Source organism: Felis catus, chromosome X (assembly GCF_018350175.1).
Source record: "Felis catus isolate Fca126 chromosome X, F.catus_Fca126_mat1.0, whole genome shotgun sequence".
In the NCBI taxonomy this organism is placed as follows: Eukaryota; Metazoa; Chordata; class Mammalia; order Carnivora; family Felidae; genus Felis; species Felis catus.
The window spans coordinates 89,034,022-89,054,975 of NC_058386.1; the positions used below are offsets into that span (position 1 = coordinate 89,034,022).

The 20,954-nt window shown below is 41.1% G+C and overlaps 1 protein-coding gene across 1 annotated transcript; it reads left to right on the forward strand.

Moving 5' to 3' along the window:
• Nucleotides 1–5,283: 5,283 nt before the first annotated feature.
• Nucleotides 5,284–6,190, forward strand: LOC101094244 (mitochondrial intermembrane space import and assembly protein 40-like). The gene has a single exon (XM_045050867.1). The coding sequence runs from the start codon at nt 5,431–5,433 to the stop codon at nt 5,872–5,874; it is 444 nt and encodes a 147-aa protein (XP_044906802.1). The 5' UTR covers nt 5,284–5,430; the 3' UTR covers nt 5,875–6,190.
• Nucleotides 6,191–20,954: the final 14,764 nt, after the last annotated feature.

The window sequence follows — 20,954 nt, forward strand, 5'->3', positions numbered from 1 at the left end:
CAGGAGAGAGTTCTGATGGGGATCCAGATGTTCAAGGAACCATCATTCAAGGAATGCTCCCAAATCCTGAACAGACATGAAATTCCAAATTTACAGGTAGAAGTAGCTGTGAATTCGCACATAAAAAATTTCTGAAGTGGTTTTTGTAAAATTAAGAGTTCCATCAACACTTGTGTCTCTCTGTAAATATTAATAGCTAACACCTATTGAGCGTTCACTGTGTGCTAGGCAATGCTCTATGCACTCTACATATACTAAATAATTGAATCATTACAATAGTCCCGTAGGGTTCGTATTATTATCATTCATGTTTTATAGATGAGGAAACTGAAACACAGAGAGTTCAAGTAACTTTCCAAGGACACACAGCTAGTATGTGGTGGAGCCAGATTGTGAAAAAAAAAAAAAAATAAGTGGTTTAGATTTAGAGTCAAGACCCTTAACCACTGCCTCATAAAAGAAATCACAGGGTGGGCCCATTGGGTTTAGCTATAGGCTCAAAAATACCCATTGGATCTCTAGACTTCAGTGACAGTATAATTAATGACAATTTTAGAACAACTGCTTGGGTTCCTTGTGAGTCTAAAAATATGCAATAACTCCAAATGCATGAGTACAATCAGGGATCATTCCTACAGAACTTTTAAAACCACTGTGTCAGAAACCTCAGGTACACTGTCTGGTTACATACTGCCCCATGGGGGGTCTTGTTGACCTAAAGCACCAGAATGTTAATAGGATCCTACTGGATTTTATGGAAACATATCCGTTCCTGTTCTACATTCCCAATATTGAAGCCTAACAATTTACAGAATTCAGTTATCTCTGAATGATCTTCCTAAGAAGCCATCGAATGAAAGCATCCAAATGACACACTCTCTTGCCCCACAAGACTAATTGTGAAATCAGACACATCTCTCTAGTTTCCCTCTTAACTTTAGTTGCAGAGACAAAAACATAGTCCCTTCACATTTAATGGGTTATTTTTTTTTTTACTGCTAAACACTACAGGGAACCCCCAATTATATACATCATGGGAAAGTGGCTTTCTGGGGCATTAGCCTGGGATCTATGTATTCCTTTTGAGACTGAGACACAAATTGAATAGCTCTGCAGGGCTGGGGCATGGACTATAAAAAAAATAGGTCCAGAATGATGTATTCCTAGTTAATCATCCAGAACAAGGCTTGGACAAGTAGCTCCTTGCAGTCAGGAAGTCATGTGAGAACCTGGGGAGCAAGGGAGGTGGGGGAAGACGAATGACAGTAGGAGAAGGAAAACTACAAGAAAGGATGTTAGACAAATGTCCACACTTTGCCACAAGGGCTTCCGTGTCACATATAACCCCCCTGGGGATAAGGAGGGAAACAAAAGCTGTGAGGTCTACATGCCAATCATGGTGTACCAGCATGAAAGGCACCCTCTCATGTCAATCGTCACAAAAAACTATGATGCATGTAATAGTATTTTCCTCATTTTAGATAAATGAGGCTTAGGCAGAGTCAGTAACCTGCCCAGGCCAGATTCAAAGTCGGATCTGCATGATTCCAGTGAAGGCTCTGAACTGCAATCCTCAACCTCTCTTTAAAATGTTGCATATAAACCCTACCCCACTGAAAGTTCTTTGGTGAATTCAACAGTAATAACAAATTTTTCTCTCTGCTTATGGTGCTCAACAAAATACGTATATATTGGTTCTTAAAAGAAAGATAGTTGGGGATAGGAAGCAATATAATGACTGCCAATTATTTCCTCTCAAGTGGAGCTATCAGTATATTTTTTTTCATTTATTTCTCATAACACCCCTAAACGGTGAGGACGATTCTTACTCTCACTTTAGGTGTGGAGAAAAAGATAACATCCAGAGAGGTTATAGAACTTGGGCAAGTTCACACAGCTAGTAAATGGTGGAGTCAGGGATCAAATTTAGGCAGCATGGTGCCAGGGCTCAGAGCTTCATAACTTCGCTATATTATTGCTTCAGAGTGCAAAGAAGCTATTTGAGAGTATTTCGTTTATCGATCGATCTATTTATCTATAGATTTATTATGGCAGTTTTGAGGGGAGAGGTGGAACCTTGACCCAACTTTCTGCCACATTCAGCCCAGAAAACTTGACCAGAACAAAGCCCAGTGCTGCCCTCTAGTAGTCACTTCCAGAATTGAAATTACATTAATTTAACGACTACTTCTGTAATGATCCCTTGTAGCCACGGGATGTCACTATTATACAAGCATTCGCAAACCCCAATTTTTAAAAAGTTAATGTTACACGACTTTTGTAAAAATATTTTTAGAAAATGCCAAACAGTAAAAGTCAGAAAAAATATTTTATTTTCAACGAACACTGTGTTATTTCTAACATTGTAATTAAGCCATGTCAACAATTTTGTAAGCTTTTTTTGTTTTGTTTTGTTTTCATTTCTGTTTTTACTTTGATGCTATAACATATGTCTGTCAGGGCTCAGGGCTCAATCCTAAGGGCTCAGGATTTGGAGTCAAAACCACTTGCCTACAAACAAACTCCAGCTCCACCCTTCCCAGACATGTGACCTTGGGCCAGTTGCTTAAGTTTGCTGACACCTAAGTTTCTTCTTATATAAAAAAAAATTATAATAAGCAGAACTAACCCTGTCCTGTTATAGGGATTAAAGAAGATGGTGCAAGGCACCTTGATGGCTTAGTAGGTAAAGCATGTGACTCTCAATCTTGGGTTTGCAAGTATGAGCGCTCACAATGGGTGCAGAGATTACTTTAAAAAAAATAAAGAAGATAGTGCATATTAACAATCTGGCACAGGGGTACCAGGGTGGCTCAGTTGGGGTTAAATGTCCGACTTTAGCTCAGGTCATGATCTCACTGCTTGTGAGTTTGAGCCCCACGTCAGACTCTGCACTGACAGTATGGAGTCTGCTTAGAATTCGCTCTCTCCCTCTCTGGCACATAGTAGGTGCTCAAAACATGCAAGATATTTTAAGACCATGCTAAACCCTAAGCACCCTTGCTTTTGGAGATGTCACCCTGCATCTTACCATATATACTTTAAGGTGTACCCATATCCTACATTAAATACAACTTTTGCTAAAAATTTGAAGTAAATTTTAAATTTTGTTTTTGACGGTGTAGAAGTTCCTCAAAAAATTAAAAACAGGCCTACCCTGAGATCCAGCAATTGCACTACTAGGTACTCACCCAAAGGATCTAAAAATACTGATTCAAAGGGATACATGCACCCTGGTGTTTATAGCAGCATTATGAACAATAGCCACATTATTGAAAGAGCCCAAATTTCCATCGACTGATGAATGGATAAAGAATATGTAGTTTTTCTAGATATAAAACATAATAATTTATAAAAATGTTACATTTTTCGACATTTACTTGAACATTTGTTGACTTTTTTTTTTTAACGTTTATTTATTTTTGAGACAGAGAGAGAGACACGGAGCATGAACGGGGGAGGGGCAGAGAGAGAGGGAGACACAGAATCGGAAGCAGGCTCCAGGCTCCGAGCCGTCAGCCCAGAGCCTGACGCGGGGCTCAAACTCACGGACCTGAGATCGTGACCTGAGCCGAAGTCGGACGCCCAACCGACTGAGCCACCCAGGCGCCCCAGAACATTTGTTGACTTTAATTTTGCAGTTATCTTTATGTTTTCAAGCCAGCAATTTTCGTCAAACTTCAGCTACCTTTGTAGGTCCTTGAAAAGTTCATATGACTTAGGCATTGTGCCCATATTGATCAGTGGATTAAAATAAATGTCTCTGGGAGCATCTGGGCAGCTTCGTCAGTTAAGCATCTGACTTCAGCTCATGTTATGATCTCACGGTTCATGGGTTCAAGCCTCGCATCGGGCTCTGACAGTTCAGAGCTTGGAGGCTGCTTTGGATTCTGTGTCTCCCTCTCTCTTTCTGCCCCTCCCCCACATGTGCTCTCTCTCCCTCTCTCTCTCTGCCTCTCTCAAAAATAAATAAATTAACTTAAAGAGAAGAAAAGTCTCTGGTAACATGATCATTTCACTTATGCATTATTTTATGGCTGCAAAACATTTAATTTTGTATCTGTTCCAAAATTTACTTAACCATTCCCTTATTATTATATATATTTAGGTTGTTTCCAACTTTCCCCACTATAAATGATGCTACAATAAATATCTTTGAATGCAAACCTCCTTTCAGTATATTAGGAATATTACCTTAGGATAGTTTCCCCAAACTGGAATTACTGGGACACAGTATATGAATATCAGTAATGACTCTTCACATATATGGTCTCTTTATTTTCCAAAATATTTGGACAGCTTTATGCTGTCTCCAACAGTAAATAAAAGTGTCCATTTTATTACTCTGTCACTAGTTTTAAGTTGTGTCTAACTTATATTAATTAATTTTATAAGCCAAAAAGGAGATAACCTGATTTTACTACTGATTTTGAATCACCGATGAGTTGTTTAAAAATTCTTCTCCCCTAATTTTGTAAGTCATATGCATTTCCTGTCTTGTGAATTGCTTCTTTGTCTTTTCCCTCACTTCTAAAGTCCAGTGGTAGGCAGTGAATACCGGAACTTAGTGTCTTATCCAGCCTTATGCAGAAGCGGGTAGTCAGTAAAACTACATAATAATCACAGACTGTGCTAATACTATGGATAGGTTTACTCCACTTCCATCCCACTTCTCAATCCCATGGAGCTTGGGTTTTGCATGTAAATTCGAGATCACCAAGTAGATGCACTTAAGTGATGTCTGGCAGGTGGAAGGAAGTGAGCTCACAAGCTAGAAAGAACAGTCCTGTTTGTATACATGAGGTTTTTCTGCAGTGTTTCTCTTCCAGCTTCCTGGGCATCAAAAAAAAAAAAAAAATGAGGGGTTACCCATAGCAAAGGCAGCAACAGCAGTTTCTTGATCTGGCTTATAATTGCTGGATCGCGGCGACAGATGCTGTTCATCTATCTCCCTGAGTATTTAGAGGTGGCTGCAGCAGGTACAGAGGCGACAATGGCAGGTTCTTGACTCTTGGCAGAGCTCTAGGGGTGACATCAAAGGTAGTAGCTCCCTTGGGTTTTCAGTTCTGTATTTTACTGGACCTGTTCTTTTAAATCTAGCCTATACCCTGCTCTTTTAGAACTTCCAGCAATTTGGTAAGACTTAAATTCTCTGTTTTAAATCTCTTCCCATAAATTGTTATAAACTTTTTGGAACATAATCTAATTCTGTCTGTTACAGTTTAAAAATATTGAGGCAGAGGGGGAACAGGATTTGGGGCTGGGAGGGCGAGCAGGCAGGCGCGGGGCGGGGCAGACCTCGAGGGGCGGGTCCGTGTAGGCCTCGGAGCCTCCCGCCCAGCCTGGGGGAGAGGTCACAGCAGGAGCCTGCCACCGCCTGGGCCGCCGCCACCGCTCTCGCCGCCAGGTCTGAGTGCCGACGCTGCAGCCATGGCCTATTGCTGGCAGGAAGGGAAGGATCGAATCATATTTGTGACCAAAGAAGACCATGAAACTCCAAGCAATGCAGAGCTGGTGGCTGATGACCCCAACGATCCGTACGAGGAGCATGGATTGATCCTGCCAAATGGAGACATTAACTGGAACTGCCGGTGCCTTGGGGGAATGGCCAGTGGCCCCTGTGGGGAACAGTTCAAGTCGGCCTTTTCCTGCTTCCACCATAGCACAGAGGATGTTAAGGGGTCAGACTGTGTAGACCAGTTCCTGGCCATGCAGGAATGCATGCAGAAATACCCGGACCTGTATCCCCAGGAGGATGAGGACGAGAAGGAGGAGGAGGAGGAGGAGGAGGAGGAGGAGAAGCCAGCAGAATGTTTAGAAGAGACAGCTCCTACTGAAGCCACTGCAACCAAAGAAAAGGAGAGGTCAAGCTAATGAAGACCATAAGGCACTGGGCTCCAGTCCTTCTCCTTCAGAGTAATATGAACCTTTTGTAAGATGCCTTTTGGTCATTCTCCGAGAAAGTGTCTTTCCCTCTGTTGTTCTGTGCACTATAATGTACAAAATAACTTATTTTGATGATCAGGGGTCTTGGTCCTTTGACATACACACTGGAAAAAATGTATGTGTGCCTCACATAAACCTATCAGCAAATGTAGCTGTCACTTTTGAATTCTCAGATTATCCTGAATTTTTCCTCTTTGAAATAATGTACTGACTATGCTCAGCAACTAAAAATCATTATCTGGGAGTGTCTTGTGAGTGAGCTGATTTATTCTGATTGATTATATGCCCTTGTAGATTTTATACCCCTGTGGGAAACGAAACAAAACCATCTTCCTTTAAAAATGCTGGAGTGGGGCCATTCCCAATACAAGGCCACATGATCACTTATTTCTCATGAACCATCTTGACCTTGAGTATGTGAGGAGTACTATATTTCATTTCTGATGCATTTTGGTTTCCATTTTCACTTTGAGCTCCAGGTTTTCCGTGCTTGGAAATTGGAACTTTGGACCCTCTGATTCACAGTTCCTTTCTAAATGAAGAGAAAGGCTGGTTTTGCTGTTGTTGTTCTTCCACAAGCCCTGGTTTGGGGCCTGTGTTCACACTGGCTCTGTGTCAGCCTGTTCAGTGCAATGTTCTTGAGAGGTGGGGACCTAATTGTTACCAAGGTACAGCCAAGAGAAGAAACGGTGTGAATTAAGTAGTCAATTAAAAAGAAAATATTATTATAAATAAATAAATAAATAAATAAATAAATAAATATTGAGGCACCTGGGTGGCTCAATCAGTTGAACGTCCAACTCTTGATTTCAGCTCAGGTCATGATCCCAGGGTAGTGGGATCGAGCTCCGAGTCAGGCTCTGTCCTGAGTGTGGAGCCTGCTAAAGATGTGTGTGTGTGTGTGTGTGTGTGTGTGTGTGTGTGACCCAGCAATCTCACTTAGAAACTTCCACTGCACAGAAATAAAAGTACCAGGACTCACTGTAACAGAGGTATAATGACATTTACTGTAGTGTTAATTTTAGTGGCAAAAACCCTGGAGACAACATGAGTGTCCATCAATAAGGGAATGGTTAAATTTATTACAAGACATCCACACTATGGAATATTATAGATCAAACTGAAGAATAAGGCTGCATATGTATTGCCCTGAAAGTATGCCATAATACAAGATATATTTAATGAAACAAGTTGTATAATTCCATTTTGAAAAAAAAAAAAGAGGTAAGGGGCATCACTTCTTAAATTTCTTTTTTTTTAATTTTTTCAATGTTTGTTTACTTTTGAGAGAGAGTGTGAATAGGGGGAGGGGCAGAAAGAGGGAGACACAGAATCCGAAGCAGGTCCAAGCTCCGAGCTTTCAGCACACAGCCAGACGCGGGGCTTGAACTCACAAACCATGAGATCATGACCTGAGCCCAAAGCAGACGTTCAACTGACTGAGCCCCCCAGGGGCCCCTCACTTTTTAAATTTCTTAGAGTGGTTTCTGTTTCCTGCACTTAATTCTGATACACACAGTGTCATACTGTCATCATCATAACTAAAAATTATATATCTAAGGTATTGCAAATATCTGGTTTCCTATCCAGTTAAGGACCTCATAAATGAGAGAAATATACAAGAAAATTCTTGGAGGCCCAATACTTATTAAAGTATTATATGTATACAATGGAATATAAACCATAAAAAGAATGAAATCTTGCCATTCACAACAACATGGTTGGATCCAGAGGGTATTATGCTAAGTGAAATAAGTCAGACAGAAAAAATACAAATACCGTATGGTGTCACTGATATGTGGAATCTAGAAAAGAAAACAAATGAACAAACGAAAACAGAAATAGACTCATGAATACAGGGATCAAACTGGTGGTTGCCAGAGTGGAGGAGGGTGGGAAGATGAGCAAAACAGGTGAAGGGGACTAACTTCCAGTTATAAAATAAATAACAGGAATGAAAAGTACAACATAGGGAATATAGTCAATGATATTATAATAACTTTGTATGGTGACGGTAACTACAGTTATCATGGTGAACACTCATAATATATAGAATCATCTATGCTGTACACCTGAAACTAATATAATATTGTATGTCACCTATACTTCAATTAAAAAATATATTGTAGCACTCAAGGGATTTCTGCTTCAAGATGGAGTAACTTGGTGGCAACCTGCTGGCTCAGTCAGTAGAGCATGTGACTCTGGATCTTGCGGTTGTAAGTTCAAGCCCCGCGGGTATAAAGATTAATTTTAAAAATAAAATATTTTTTAAAGTAGATGAAAAAAAAATTTTAAAAAGGGGGCATCTGGGTGGCTTAGTCAGTTGAGTGCAGACTTTGGCTCAAGTCATGATTTCCTAGTTCGTGGGTTCGAGCCCCGCGTTGGGCTCTGTGCTGACAGCTCGGAGCCTGGAGCCTGCTTCAGATTCTGTGTCTCCCTCTCTCTCTTCCCCTCCCTTGATCACGCTCTGTCTCTTTCATCTCAAAAATAAAATAAACATAAAAAAAAATTTTTAAAGATGGAGTAACTTATAACCAACGAATGCTGTTCTGAGAGCAACTAGAAAAATCAGGTAAAATATGAAAAAGAATTTTCTTTTCTGAAGGCATCAGAGAGCTAGGACTTCAGAGGTGAGATCCCAGAAAGAAGGGAAACTCATCAAAGTAAGACCAACTTCTTGCATGTTGCTTTTTTCCCTTAGAATAACTGCCAATTCTTGGACCAGACACTGAGTAGAAAGTGTCTCTCAAGAGGCAGAGAAGCCACCAGGGCTTTAGGTAATACCACAGAACCCAGGGGACAAAAAATGGAGTTTAAGGTCTGCAAGGCCAGCTAGAATTTGAATGTCCAAGATCTAGAGAGTGGAGAAGCACAGGAAAGTGAACCTGACACTCAGCACAGGTTTTCCCCTCCGGGAAACTGCTGATTAAGTTGCACAGAGTAACAAATTAGAAGTCAAGGAGAGTGGTCAAAAGTAGAGAGGAGTGTTTGGAAGTTTCACAGAGCTGAAGAGACAAAAATTGGAGTTCAGTACTTCCCAAGGAGGAAAATCCTTAGAAAACATCTACCTCCTGGCTCTCATTTGGGACCTCTTAGAGAGCTATATCCTAGCAATCAGGTCAACTGAGGATATGATGAGTCTAGCAAATGCTATAAATCAGCCTCAAGTCACCGCCGTGGTTGATTGGATTAAGGTAACTTGTGCTTCTGCTGCCTTGGGGAAAACAGGGTGAATCCTCTCTGAAGGGATATAAGGTCATCTAGAGCCTATATGCCTTTTCAGACACAAAGTCTGGTGGTCAATAAAAAAATAACTGATGTGCCAAGAAACAAGTCCAAGAAGAAAAAAAAAAAAAACAATAGAAACAGACTCATAGTGGGGCGCCTGGGTGGCTCAGTCGGTTGGGCGTCCGACTTCAGCTCAGGTCGTGATCTTACGGTTTCTGGGTTCGAGCCCCTCATTGGGCTCTGTGCTGACAGCTCAGAGCCTGGAGCCTGCTTCAGATTCTGTGTCTCCCCCTCTCTCTGTCCCTCCTCTGCTCATGCTCTGTCTCTATCTCTCAATAATGAATAAACATTTAAAAAATTAACAAAAAAAGAAACAGACTCATAGTGACCCAGTTATTGCAGTTATATGACATAGACTACAAACATTCAAGAAAATAAGGGACAACATGATCACTTTCACCAGAATGCTAGAATCTATAAAAAAGAATCAAATGAAAATTCTAGAATTGAAAGTACAATAACTGAAATTAAGAATTCAATAGATGGACCACATAAAGCCCAGGATTTACTGCTCCTTTGCTGGACATATCAAGTGCCAGCTATGTCATCCCCTTTGGAAGACTCCCCACCCTCACTGTATGCAGCATTTGGGGACTGCCAGTCGATATTCCCTGCATTCCTCTGGTCAAAAGGTGGGCACAGGTTCTAAGCCAAGTCAATTAGTTTCTCCTAGGAATTTGAATCTTGAGCTGAGCGATGCAAAGATGGAAAACAATTAGAGCTGATTGACAGTGCCACTGGTGCCCTGGAAAAGTGATCCATTAGTTCTCTCTATCTAGATCCCAGAAGATGCCTTGTTTCTGAGACCTGGTTGTTTAGTTTTTCCCTCTGTGAGCTAACCCATTGCCTTCCAAATAAATTCCTTTAGCCAGTGTAATAATTTGGGTAAGAAATAAACAAACTGAAATATTAGTGGCTCAAAAAATGTTTATTTCTCATTCATGCCCTATCCAAAGTGAGTCAGCAGAAGGACTATGTTCCATAGTTACTCAGGGACCCAGTCTCCTTTCATTCTTTGGCTCTTCTCTCCTCTAGATCTTAGGAGTAGTTATGAATTGGATGTTCCTGTGTCCTCAAAATTTATGTGTAGAAGCTCTAATCCCCAGTGTGATGGTATTTGGAGGTGGGGTCTCTGGGAGGTAATTAAGTCATCAGTGGGGAGCATTCATGAATGGGATCAGTACCCTTATAATAATAGACAAGAGAGATGATTTGTCTCTCCACCATGCAAGAATACAGAAATAAAGTGTCCATCTTCACACCAGGAAGAGAATCCTCACCAGGAAGTGAATTGGCTGACACTTTGATCTTGGACTTCCAAGCTCCAGAACCATGAGAAATAAATTTCTGCTGTTTAAGTCACTCCGTTTATAGGAGTTTGTCACAGCAGCTTGAACTAACTACAACAGGCAACCTCTGCATTCAGCTGGCAGGATCAGATGTGGGAGGTTTTTATGGAAAAATGGCACATATCACTTTTGTTCATATTCCATTGGCCAGAACTCAGTTACGTGGCCACACTTCACTGCAAGGTGGGGTGGAAAATGTAATCTAGGTGGGCGTCCAGAAAAAAAGAACACTGATATTCATGAGCCCCTGCTGTCTATACTACAGCCAAAATCAGTTTTGTTGCTTACAAAGGACCCTAATCAATACACATACATAGGGTTGTAATAGACAGAGCTTGAAGAGGAGGGCAATTCAGATAAAAGAATGAGTGTAAACGAAGAGCATCATATGGTTTGGCTGGAGTGTTTGAATGGGTGATTGATGTTAGAGGAGGTCATCAAGAGGACATGACCACCGGTTGGCTTACAAGTTGGACCTAGGCACTTGGAGGCTCCTCGTCCCCTCCCCTGTCCTTGGAATGTGTGTTCCACTTGCCTCATCCAGGCTAGAAGCTGCCCCAAGGACATAGCCCTGAGATAGTAATGTGTTGAAACCATCTAGATGGTATACATGACTGAACCCAGTCAAGGCCTTTGTAAAAACTTAAAATTCTGGTGGGCAGGTATGGAAATCTACTTGTCTTGTGGCCATCCAAGACAAACCTTGTAAGTAAGCTCCTTGGCTTATTAAACTTGCCATTTACCAATCTGCAGTGGCCTGCCTATTTCTTTGATCTCTCCTCTCCCTCCATGTACAGTTTGTGAACCAACAGTTGGAAGCAGTAGGAGGCAAGACTGTAAGAGGCAGATAGAGTCCTGATGCCAAACTTAATTCTGTAGGCCAGGAGTTGACAAAATATGGCCTGTGAGCCAAATCCAGCCTTTTCCATGGTTGACTTGGTAAGTTTTATTGGAACACATCTGGATGTGTTTGCTCTACAATGGCAGGAATGAGTAGTAGCAACAGAGAACACATGGCCCACAAAGCCTAAAAATATTTACTATCTGGTCTTTTACATAAAACGTTGGCCTATCACTGCCATAGGCAATTGGGAACCACCAAAGATTTTGAGCAGGTGACCAGTATGTAAGATCACAATGACACCACTGCATAGCGGTAAATTGGACTATGTGAGCCAGTTGTTCAGTCTGGGTTGGAGGTGCAGCTGGAGAGGGAGGAGTCATGTAGGCCAGTTAGGAAATTGTTACACTAGCCTAAGAAGTAATAATAGCAGCTTCCATCTACCAAGTGGCTACTACTTGACAGACACTGTGATATGTACTTTGCAAGCAGTATAAAATTGTATCTTCACAACAGCCCTGTGAAGTACACTATTTTTATTTCCACTTCATGGATGGAAAAACTGAGGCCATGGACATTATATTACTTCTCGGTCTCTTACTAACCCTTCCTCCTCTCTCTCTTCTTGGAGGACAGTTTTCTTCATGGAAGCTAAGAACATGGACTCCAAAACAAGGCTGCTTAAGTACAAATCCCAGTTGTACCGCTTACTATCTAGATGACATTTGGTGAGTTACTTAACCTCCCTGTGCCTCAATTTCCTCATCAGTAAAATGATGATAAAGGTCCAAGTGATACCTGTTAGGGTTATAGCAAGGATCGAGGGAATTATTGTATGCAATACACTTAGCACAATATCCGGCACTTAGTAAAAGCCATAAATACATTTGCTATTATTTTTCCCAACTTCTAAATTTTATCATGTCCCAGAGCATGGCCCAGGACTCTCTTCTCCTCTCTAGCCACACTTCCCTATGATTCTAAGATTTCCTCCTCCCATGACACTTATTTCCCATTACCCCATTTTGTTTTCTTCTCGGCACAATCTGAAATTATTTATTGTTTTGTTCATGTATTTAGAACCTGTGTCCCCATTGGAATGTAAGCCTCATGAAGACAGGGATTTCGTGTTTTTCATTGCTGAATCCTCGGGGCCTAGAACAGTACCTGGCATGAAGCCGATGCTCAATAAATATTCATTGAACGGAGGGATGAACTTATTCAAGTGAGCAGTAGATAATGGAATTCAAGCCTATGTCTGACTGAGGCCAATGCCCATGCTCTTCATCACCATGCCGTATGGCATAGTAGCCATGGAACTAGAAAGGACAGGGTGGATGGAAGTGGAGGTGAGAGTGGGAGAAGGTTATGAGTCAAATATGATTTTGAGATTTAGGCCTGTATGCCAGCAAACAGATTCAGGAGTTATCTGCTTAGAGGTCATAGTTGAAATCCTAGTAAATACCTACAGTATTTACAGAAGGGAATTAGAGGAGAAAAGGGATAAAACAGAGAGGAAACAAGAAGGAACATATTGGAGTCCCCAGAGGAGACAGATGACATATTTGAAATAGGAAAATTCAAGGAGGGTTTAAAACAGAATGGTCTACACGGTATGGGCAGGGTGTAGCAAAACCACATGGGATAACGCTAGGCAATGAGCTGTTAAAACTCCTCTAAGCTAGAAGGAATGAGGGAATGAAGTGATTTTCATAAATCAAAGACTCATGTAGAATGAACTCTGAAAACAATTGTGACTTTTGGTCTATGGACACAACCAGCTCTAGGTGACCCTACAAGGGCAGAGCTGGGGGTAATAAATAGCCCAATTTTACTCTCTTACCTCTTTATGATATCCTGCCATAGACTCCCAATGGGCAAACCTGACTAGAAACTAAAGGACAAGGAAGCTTATTGATGTAATCCATAAAGGCCAGGCTCCCAGGGATGAAAGCAGGGTGAAACAAAATAGAGGAGTGGATCTGGGGGATCCAAGTCCAAAGGCAGTATGTTGGGAAAATCCTTTCTTGCTTGGGGCAGGTCAGTCTTTTTCTACTTCAGCCTTCCACTGATTAGATGAGGCCCATCAATGTTACATTGGGCAATCTGCTTTATTCAAACTCCACCAATTTAAATGTTAATCTCATTCAGAAAACACTTTCAACAGAAATATCCAGAATAATGTTTGACCAAATGTCTGGGCACAGTCAAGTTGACACATTAAAATGAACCATCACAGTGTGTTGGTTCTGGCACAGATAGATCATTCTCTAAATCTTTTAATGATGGCAGTTGGGAAGAAACTTTGTGAACAGGATGGGTAACTCTATATCAGGGTATGTGTCTATCCCTGTGGGCACAGGGATGGTGGGAGAAATCTAATGTAATCAACCAGCCACCAGGAAACCGACTGGTCTTCCCAGGGGATGGTGCCATATCAGAGGCTCAGCACTGGCCTATGCTATTGGCAGGTTGGACTTCCAGCAGGAGCAGTAGCCAGAATCAACGTTACTAAGCTTTACAATGTCAGGCTCAGGCTGAACCTCTAACCCTGCTTGCATGTCCTTTCTAGTCGTGAGTCAATCAGGCAAGCACCGGGGTGTCTGAGGAGAGAATCCAGTTGATATCCACAAGCTCAGTCTTCTTTCTCACCTGATCACTGAGAACCTCCTGTGGACAAATGCCCTCTGGCAGGCATTTATGTAGGGCATAACCATCTTCACACTCTGTGCCCATTCTGAGAGGTCCATCTACATTTCTTGTCCCTAAATCTTGTGTCGTCAGTTGTCCAGTTATGGTCTTTCCACATCCCTGACCAGCAAGTACATACTTCCGGCCATTTCTCCTTCCACACCAAGGGGATAACTTGGTGTTTCACTGTATTTCAAGGCCACTCAGAGTGGGCTTATAGTGCAGTGATATCCACTTCTGGCTGGTGATGTCCTACTGTGCCGATCCATGCATAAATCAGGCTTGTACTTCCTCTTTGACCTTTACCTGTTCGTAGGGAGCTCCCCATGAGGCCATAGGAAGGGCTTGAAGGGACGTGGTGAAGGAGTGAAAGCAAGTACCATAGGATTATTGGATCACCTGCTCAAGCAGTTGCCTTTCAGACCTGATTGTGTTCAGTCCTGTATATAGCGCATCAATTTTATGGTGGAATACTGATGCCTATATTCATTTTATGATCCAGTGAATCAGTTAAATATGATCCAGTGAGTCAGTTAAAATATCCAGTTCATGATGGGAAATTTCAAGTCACATGATCTCCGTGTGCTGCATCATCAGGACTTCAGTCCCTCCAGGGCTTAGTAATGAGCCAGGAGCTCCCTTTCAAACGGGGAATTTTTGTCAGTCAGGGAGATCATGGCCTTACTCCAAACCCTTATGGTCTGTGATGTGATTGTATTTTTTTTTTCAAAAAAAGTTTTATTGATTGACATATAAGCATTATATATATTTAAGGCATGCAATGTGATTTTTATATGTATGCATTGTGAAATGATCACCACAATCAAGCTAATTCATATATCTATTACCTCCTCATAGTTACAATTCTCTGTGTGTGTGTGTGTGTGTGTGTGTGTGTGTGTGTGTGTGTGGTGGGACCACTTAAGATCTACTTTGTTAGCAATAGATAATACAGTATTGTTAATTATAGTCACTGCTGCATATTAAATCTTAAGAACTTCTCGTCTTGCGGTTCATGGCTTCGAGCCCCCCATTGGGCTCGGTGCTAACAGCTCAGAACCTGGAATCTGCTTCAGATTCTGTGTCTCCCTCTGTCTCTGCCCCTCCCCTGCTTGCACTCTGTCTCTCTCCCTCTCAAAAATAAATAAACATTACAAAATTTTTAAATTAAAAAAGAACATATTCATCTTGCATTACTAAAACTTTGTGCTTTTTGACCAACACCACCCACTTCTCCCTCCCCACCCCCCAGCACCAGCACCTGGCACCCACCATTCTACTCTCTGCTTTTTATGCGATGTGATTTTCTCTTTTTCTAATGTTTATTTATTTTGGGAGAGAGAGAGAGCACATGTGGGGGAGGAGCAGAGAGAGAGGGAGACAGAGGATCTAAAGCAGATTCTGCACTGACAGCAGAGAGTCTGATGAGGGGCTCAAACCCACAAACTGCGAAATCATGACCTGAGCCAAAGTCAGACACTTAAATGACCAAGCCACCCAGGTGCCCCTGAGATGTGATTTTCTTATTGGTACTCGCCAGAGGCTTCATTCAGAAATTACATTTTCCACAGCCCTTCCTTATGACCCTCTATTTGTCATAAGGCCAAAGTGGTGGACAGCTTACCCCACACTCTGGACCCTTTTCTGTTCTGGGACCTACCTCCAAATAGGCAAGAATATCATACTCAAATATAGTTGGTGTATATTGCCTTCAAAATCCAAACGGGCCCACCAAGCATTGAGCCTCTTCCTTTAACATGGACATTGGGAAGTACATCAACTTTTCTCTTCTTTTAGAAGGATCCCTCAAGATGCACCAGATTGGATCCCTAGAAACATCACCTATTTGGCAGGATCCTGAGCCATCTCCCACCCTATGTATGGATATGTCTTCCCTAGGTATTTATGTTTCTTTCTATCTAGCGATCATCACATCTAATAGGTATAATATTGGCAATTTAATGGAACCGCGTGATCTTCTGTGAGATATAAAGATGATCAACCTCTCCCCCCCAAAAAAAAACTATATTGTGACCAAGAACAGGAAAATTAGTTTCACTCTGGGGTTAAGGTAGTAAAAATGCATAATCATACCTACTTCTGATTTTCATCACTGAGAGGATGGGAGGAGGAAGCATTTTCCGGGTCAATGGCTGGATACAAAGGGCCCAGAGTTGTGTTCATTTGCCTTGGCAAAAACACTACATGCAGAACTACACCTGTGGTTGATATGACCAGTAGATTAAGTTTGTAATCATTTGTTGTCATTCCCCTGAACCTATCTGACTTTTGTACTGGTCAAGCAGATAAGTTAAATGGTGATGCAGTAGACATCACCACAGCTGCTTCTCTGTAGCCTTATCTCTGCAAATCCTTCAGGGATGCAGTATTGCTTTTGGTTTAGCCTGGATGTGGGATGGAGGAAACTTCCAGGGGCTTTTACTTGGCTACTTCCTAGCATAAGAGCGCTCATCCCTCAGGTCAGTGAACTAATGTGTGGATTCTATCAGCTACTAGGTATATCTAGTCATACTCTACATTCTGTGGCTATGGGAGAGAAAAAAAAAACACACAGAATGGATCTCTCGTCCCACTGTAGCAAAGCCAGTATTTAATAGACAATCCAAACGTCGGGCATTTTCCCTCTCCCACTGCACAGTCACTTCCCCCCTGGGGAAGGCTTAGGTAAACACTGACAGTATATAACTGTGGTCATGTTGTGGGGTACCTTTTCAAATGGGTCCAACAGCCTCCTTGGTTGAGAAGCCCTAGGTCTATTAACAAGTGTAAAAACTGAGTAAGAGGTTGTGATTCCCCACTTTGGTGACTCGTGTTACATTTTTTTCCAACAGATCTAAAATTTGTACACCTATATAGAACAAGAAGCACTATAGTAAACTCTCCATATATTTCATTTTGAGGGATCCTATTATCAATTAGCCACCACCACATTTCCCTCCATTCCAAAACACTCCAGTTGCCATTCCATCCCTGTGGTTCTCTGTAATGATCTGTTTCTGGTGGTTGTTACCATTAGGGATCTATCACGCTGGAAATCCATTATTCCCAATGTGATCAGGGAATCCAGCTGCACACCAACGTGGACTCCTTCCTCTATAGTGCATCAAGGAAGTTCAAATGTTTCTACCTTAATAATTAGGCCATCATTGAGACATTGAGACCAAGGTTTGATTAGTAGACTACTAGTGCCAGTCCCCAGTACTTGAGTCCCATTCAATCTTGAATCCTGGGAGAGTGCACTTCCATCGATATATTTCCCTCAACCAATCTTAGGTTTCCTCCTCTTTGATCTAACACATTTGGCAAGTGGTAAAGGGGTGCCTGGGTGGCTCAGTTGGTTAAGTGTCTGGCTTCGGCTCAGGTCATGATCTCACATTTTGTGAGTTCGAGCGCTGTGTCTGGCTCTGTGCTGACAGCTCAGAGCCCGGAGCCTGCTTCGGATTCTATGTCTCCCTCTCTCTCTGCCCGCCCCCTGCTAATGCTTTGTCTCACTCTGTCTCTCTCTCTCAAAAATAAATAAACATTTAAAAAAGGTAAATATGTGAGTAAGCCAAAATAAACATGGACTCCATAAAACAATAATAATGTCTGATTTGTGGTATCAAAAAATGATAGATAATAAATATATACAAATAAGAACAGAGTGATCAGAGTTATAGTGTTCTATGCTCCTTGGGAGGATGGCAAATATATTGATTTATTTAAACTTTATTAAATAAGCATGCTAATATTTCTAGGATAAGCATTAAAAGAATAGAAACATGGCATTTAACTTCTAAAGAGAAAAAGAAAAAGTGAGACAAACAGACACATATTTTTAAATATCAATACAAATGGAAGCAAAAAGTGAGGTAGAGGAAGAGAAACAAGAGAAGTAAGATAATGAGAAAGATCAAAATTAGATGTTATAACGTAGAAGTAAATCCAAATATACTAGTAACCACACTAAACATAATAGACTAACCTCTTCAGTGAAAGCCAAAGACTGGATGTGAGAAAAGACTTCCAATTCCAGGTGTAAAGGAGTAGCATTTAGCAGACTAATTCTCCCCCTGAAAAAAGTTATAAAAATTACACAAAATATATACTTTAAAAAGTGTCTGGAGATACTAATAAGCAACCAACAAGAAAGTGTCAGCAGTTCTGGGATAAAGAGACAGACGAAGAGTTCAGGGCTACCCAAGTCTCTGAAAGTTGGGGAGCAAAAATCACAGAAAGAAAGGAATCACAGAGAAATGAGTTCCAAAATATGCATACGAATTCCCCTCAAATTGTTGGGAGACTCCTAAGCTACACATGTGCAGAGGGAGACTCCAAGAAACAAGCGATATTTTGGAGCCAATTCTCACCAGATGTGTGATTGTGCACATATCTTCCCAATTTCGCATTCCACTATGTCACATTGGTAACTTCACATTACCCATGGTGGGTGTATGTATGCCATGTAAATCAGAAAATACTACAAATCAAGGTTTCTTCAACCCCTGGAGAGCTGACTTCTCAGAACACAAAGGCATCCAACAATATATAGCCCTCTGGTAAAGATAAATATGTGGACAGGGGCGCCTGGGTGGCTCGGTCGGTTAAGCGTCCGACTTCGGCTCAGGTCATGATCTCATGGTCCGTGAGTTCAAGCCCCACGTTGGGCTCTGTGCTGACAGCTCAGAGCCTGGAGCCTGTTTCAGATTCTGTGTCTCCCTCTCTCTCTGCCCCTCCCCTGTTCATGCTCTGTCTCTCTGTCTCAAAAATAAACGTTAAAAAAAAAAAGATAAATATGTGGACAAATACAGAATCCTGTAATACTGCAATCATAGTGCAAAAATAACCTTTAACTCAGGTATGGAATTTAAAAGATAAAACTATAAAACATAACTATAATTATAAAACTATGTTAATGGATACAAAAAATAAAAAGATATATTTTATGACATCAACCATAACACAATAAAACTAGAAACACTACCAGGAGGAAAACTGAAAAATACACACGTATGTGGAGATTCAACAACACATTCTTGAACAACCAATGGATCAAAGAAGAAATCACAAGCAGAGTTAGAAAATATCTTGAGACAAAGGAAAATAAAAACAAAACATATCAAAACTCATGGGATGCAGCAAAAGCAGTGCTAAGAAGAAAATTTATAGCATTAAATGTGTACATTAACGACGAAGAAATATCTGGTCAATATCATAACTTTACACCATAAGGAATTAGAAAAAGAAGAACAAACTAAACCCACAGCCAGCAGAATAAAGGAAATTGCAAAAATTAGAGTAAAAATAAATGAAAGAGAAAAATTAGATCCAAAGAAAGCTCCAGGCTCTGAGCTGTCAGCACAGAGCCCGACATGGGGCTCAAACTCAAGAACTGCAAGATCATGACCTGAGCCGAAGTCAGAGGCTTAACCTACTGAGCCACCCAGGCACCCCAATAAGGGGAATTAATAAACTAAAAAGTTGTCTCCTTGAAAAGAGTGATAAAATTGGCAAATCTTTAGCTAGACTGACAATGAAAAAAGAAAGAACAAAGGTCTACTCTCATAGCAACTTTCAAGTATACAATACAGTATTGTTAACCAGAGTCACCATACTGTTCACTTTTAAAATGGTTAATTTTGTGTATGTGAATTTCAACTCAATTGAAAAAGATATTTTCTTTTTTATAATTTTAGAGAGAGAGAGAGCACATGTGGAGGAGAGGTGCAGAGGGAGAGAGAGAATCTTAAGCAGGCTCCATGCTGAGCAGGGAGCCCGACATGGGGCTCAATCCCAAGACCCTGGGATCATGACCTGAGCTGAAATCAAAAGTCAGACGCTCAACCAGCTGAGGCATCCAGGTGCCCTGCAAAAAGAGATATTTTCAAATAAATGGGCTTTTGCTTGTTTTGGTTTGGTTTTGCCAGCAGATGTGCACTACAAGAAACATGAAGGGGGACAACTTTAGGCTGAAGAAAATGATCCAGATGGAAGCAGGAAACTGCAGGAAGGAACACAGAGCACTATTTACAACAACGATAATAATATCCTGTAGGGTTCTTTTATTGTAATATAATATACATAACATAAAAACCAACTCCCATACAAATGTAAACACACATAGAAATACAATATATAATAATAGCACAAAAGTTGAGAGATCAGAAAATGGAGTGAAATTGTTATATGGTTCTTACATGTTCGGGAAATGGTGAAAGTATGAATTTAAGATGAGCTGGAATAAGTCAAAGACACATATAATAATCTGTGGGATAACCACAAAAGGAATTTTAAAAGAATGAATAACTAAGAAGTTATACGTGATAAAATGGGGTAATAAAAATACTTGAATAATAAAAAGAAGGCAAGAATGGAAAAATAAAGGATATGGCAAATGAACAAGTAGCAAGATGGTAGCTAGAAACCCAACTGTATTCAAGAGTTACTTAAAACGTAAATGGACTAAGCACTTCAACTAAAATACAGAGACTAGGGGTCCCTGGGTGACTCAGTCTGTGCTATCAGCACAGTGCCTACTAGAGATTCTCTCTCTCCCTCTCTCTCTGCTCCTCCCCCTCTATCTCTAAATAAATAAACTTAAAAAATAACTAAATAAAATAAGGGTGACTGGGTGGCTCAATGAGTTAAGCACCTGACTCAATTTCAGCTCAGGTCATGATCCCACAGTTTGTAGAATTGAGCCCCATGTCCGGATCTCTGCTGACAGTGAGGAGCCTGCTTGGGATTCTCTCTCCCCGTCTCTCTCTGACCCCCTCTGCCACTCACATTCTCTCTGTGTCTCTCAAAAATAAATAAACATTAAAATAGATAGATAG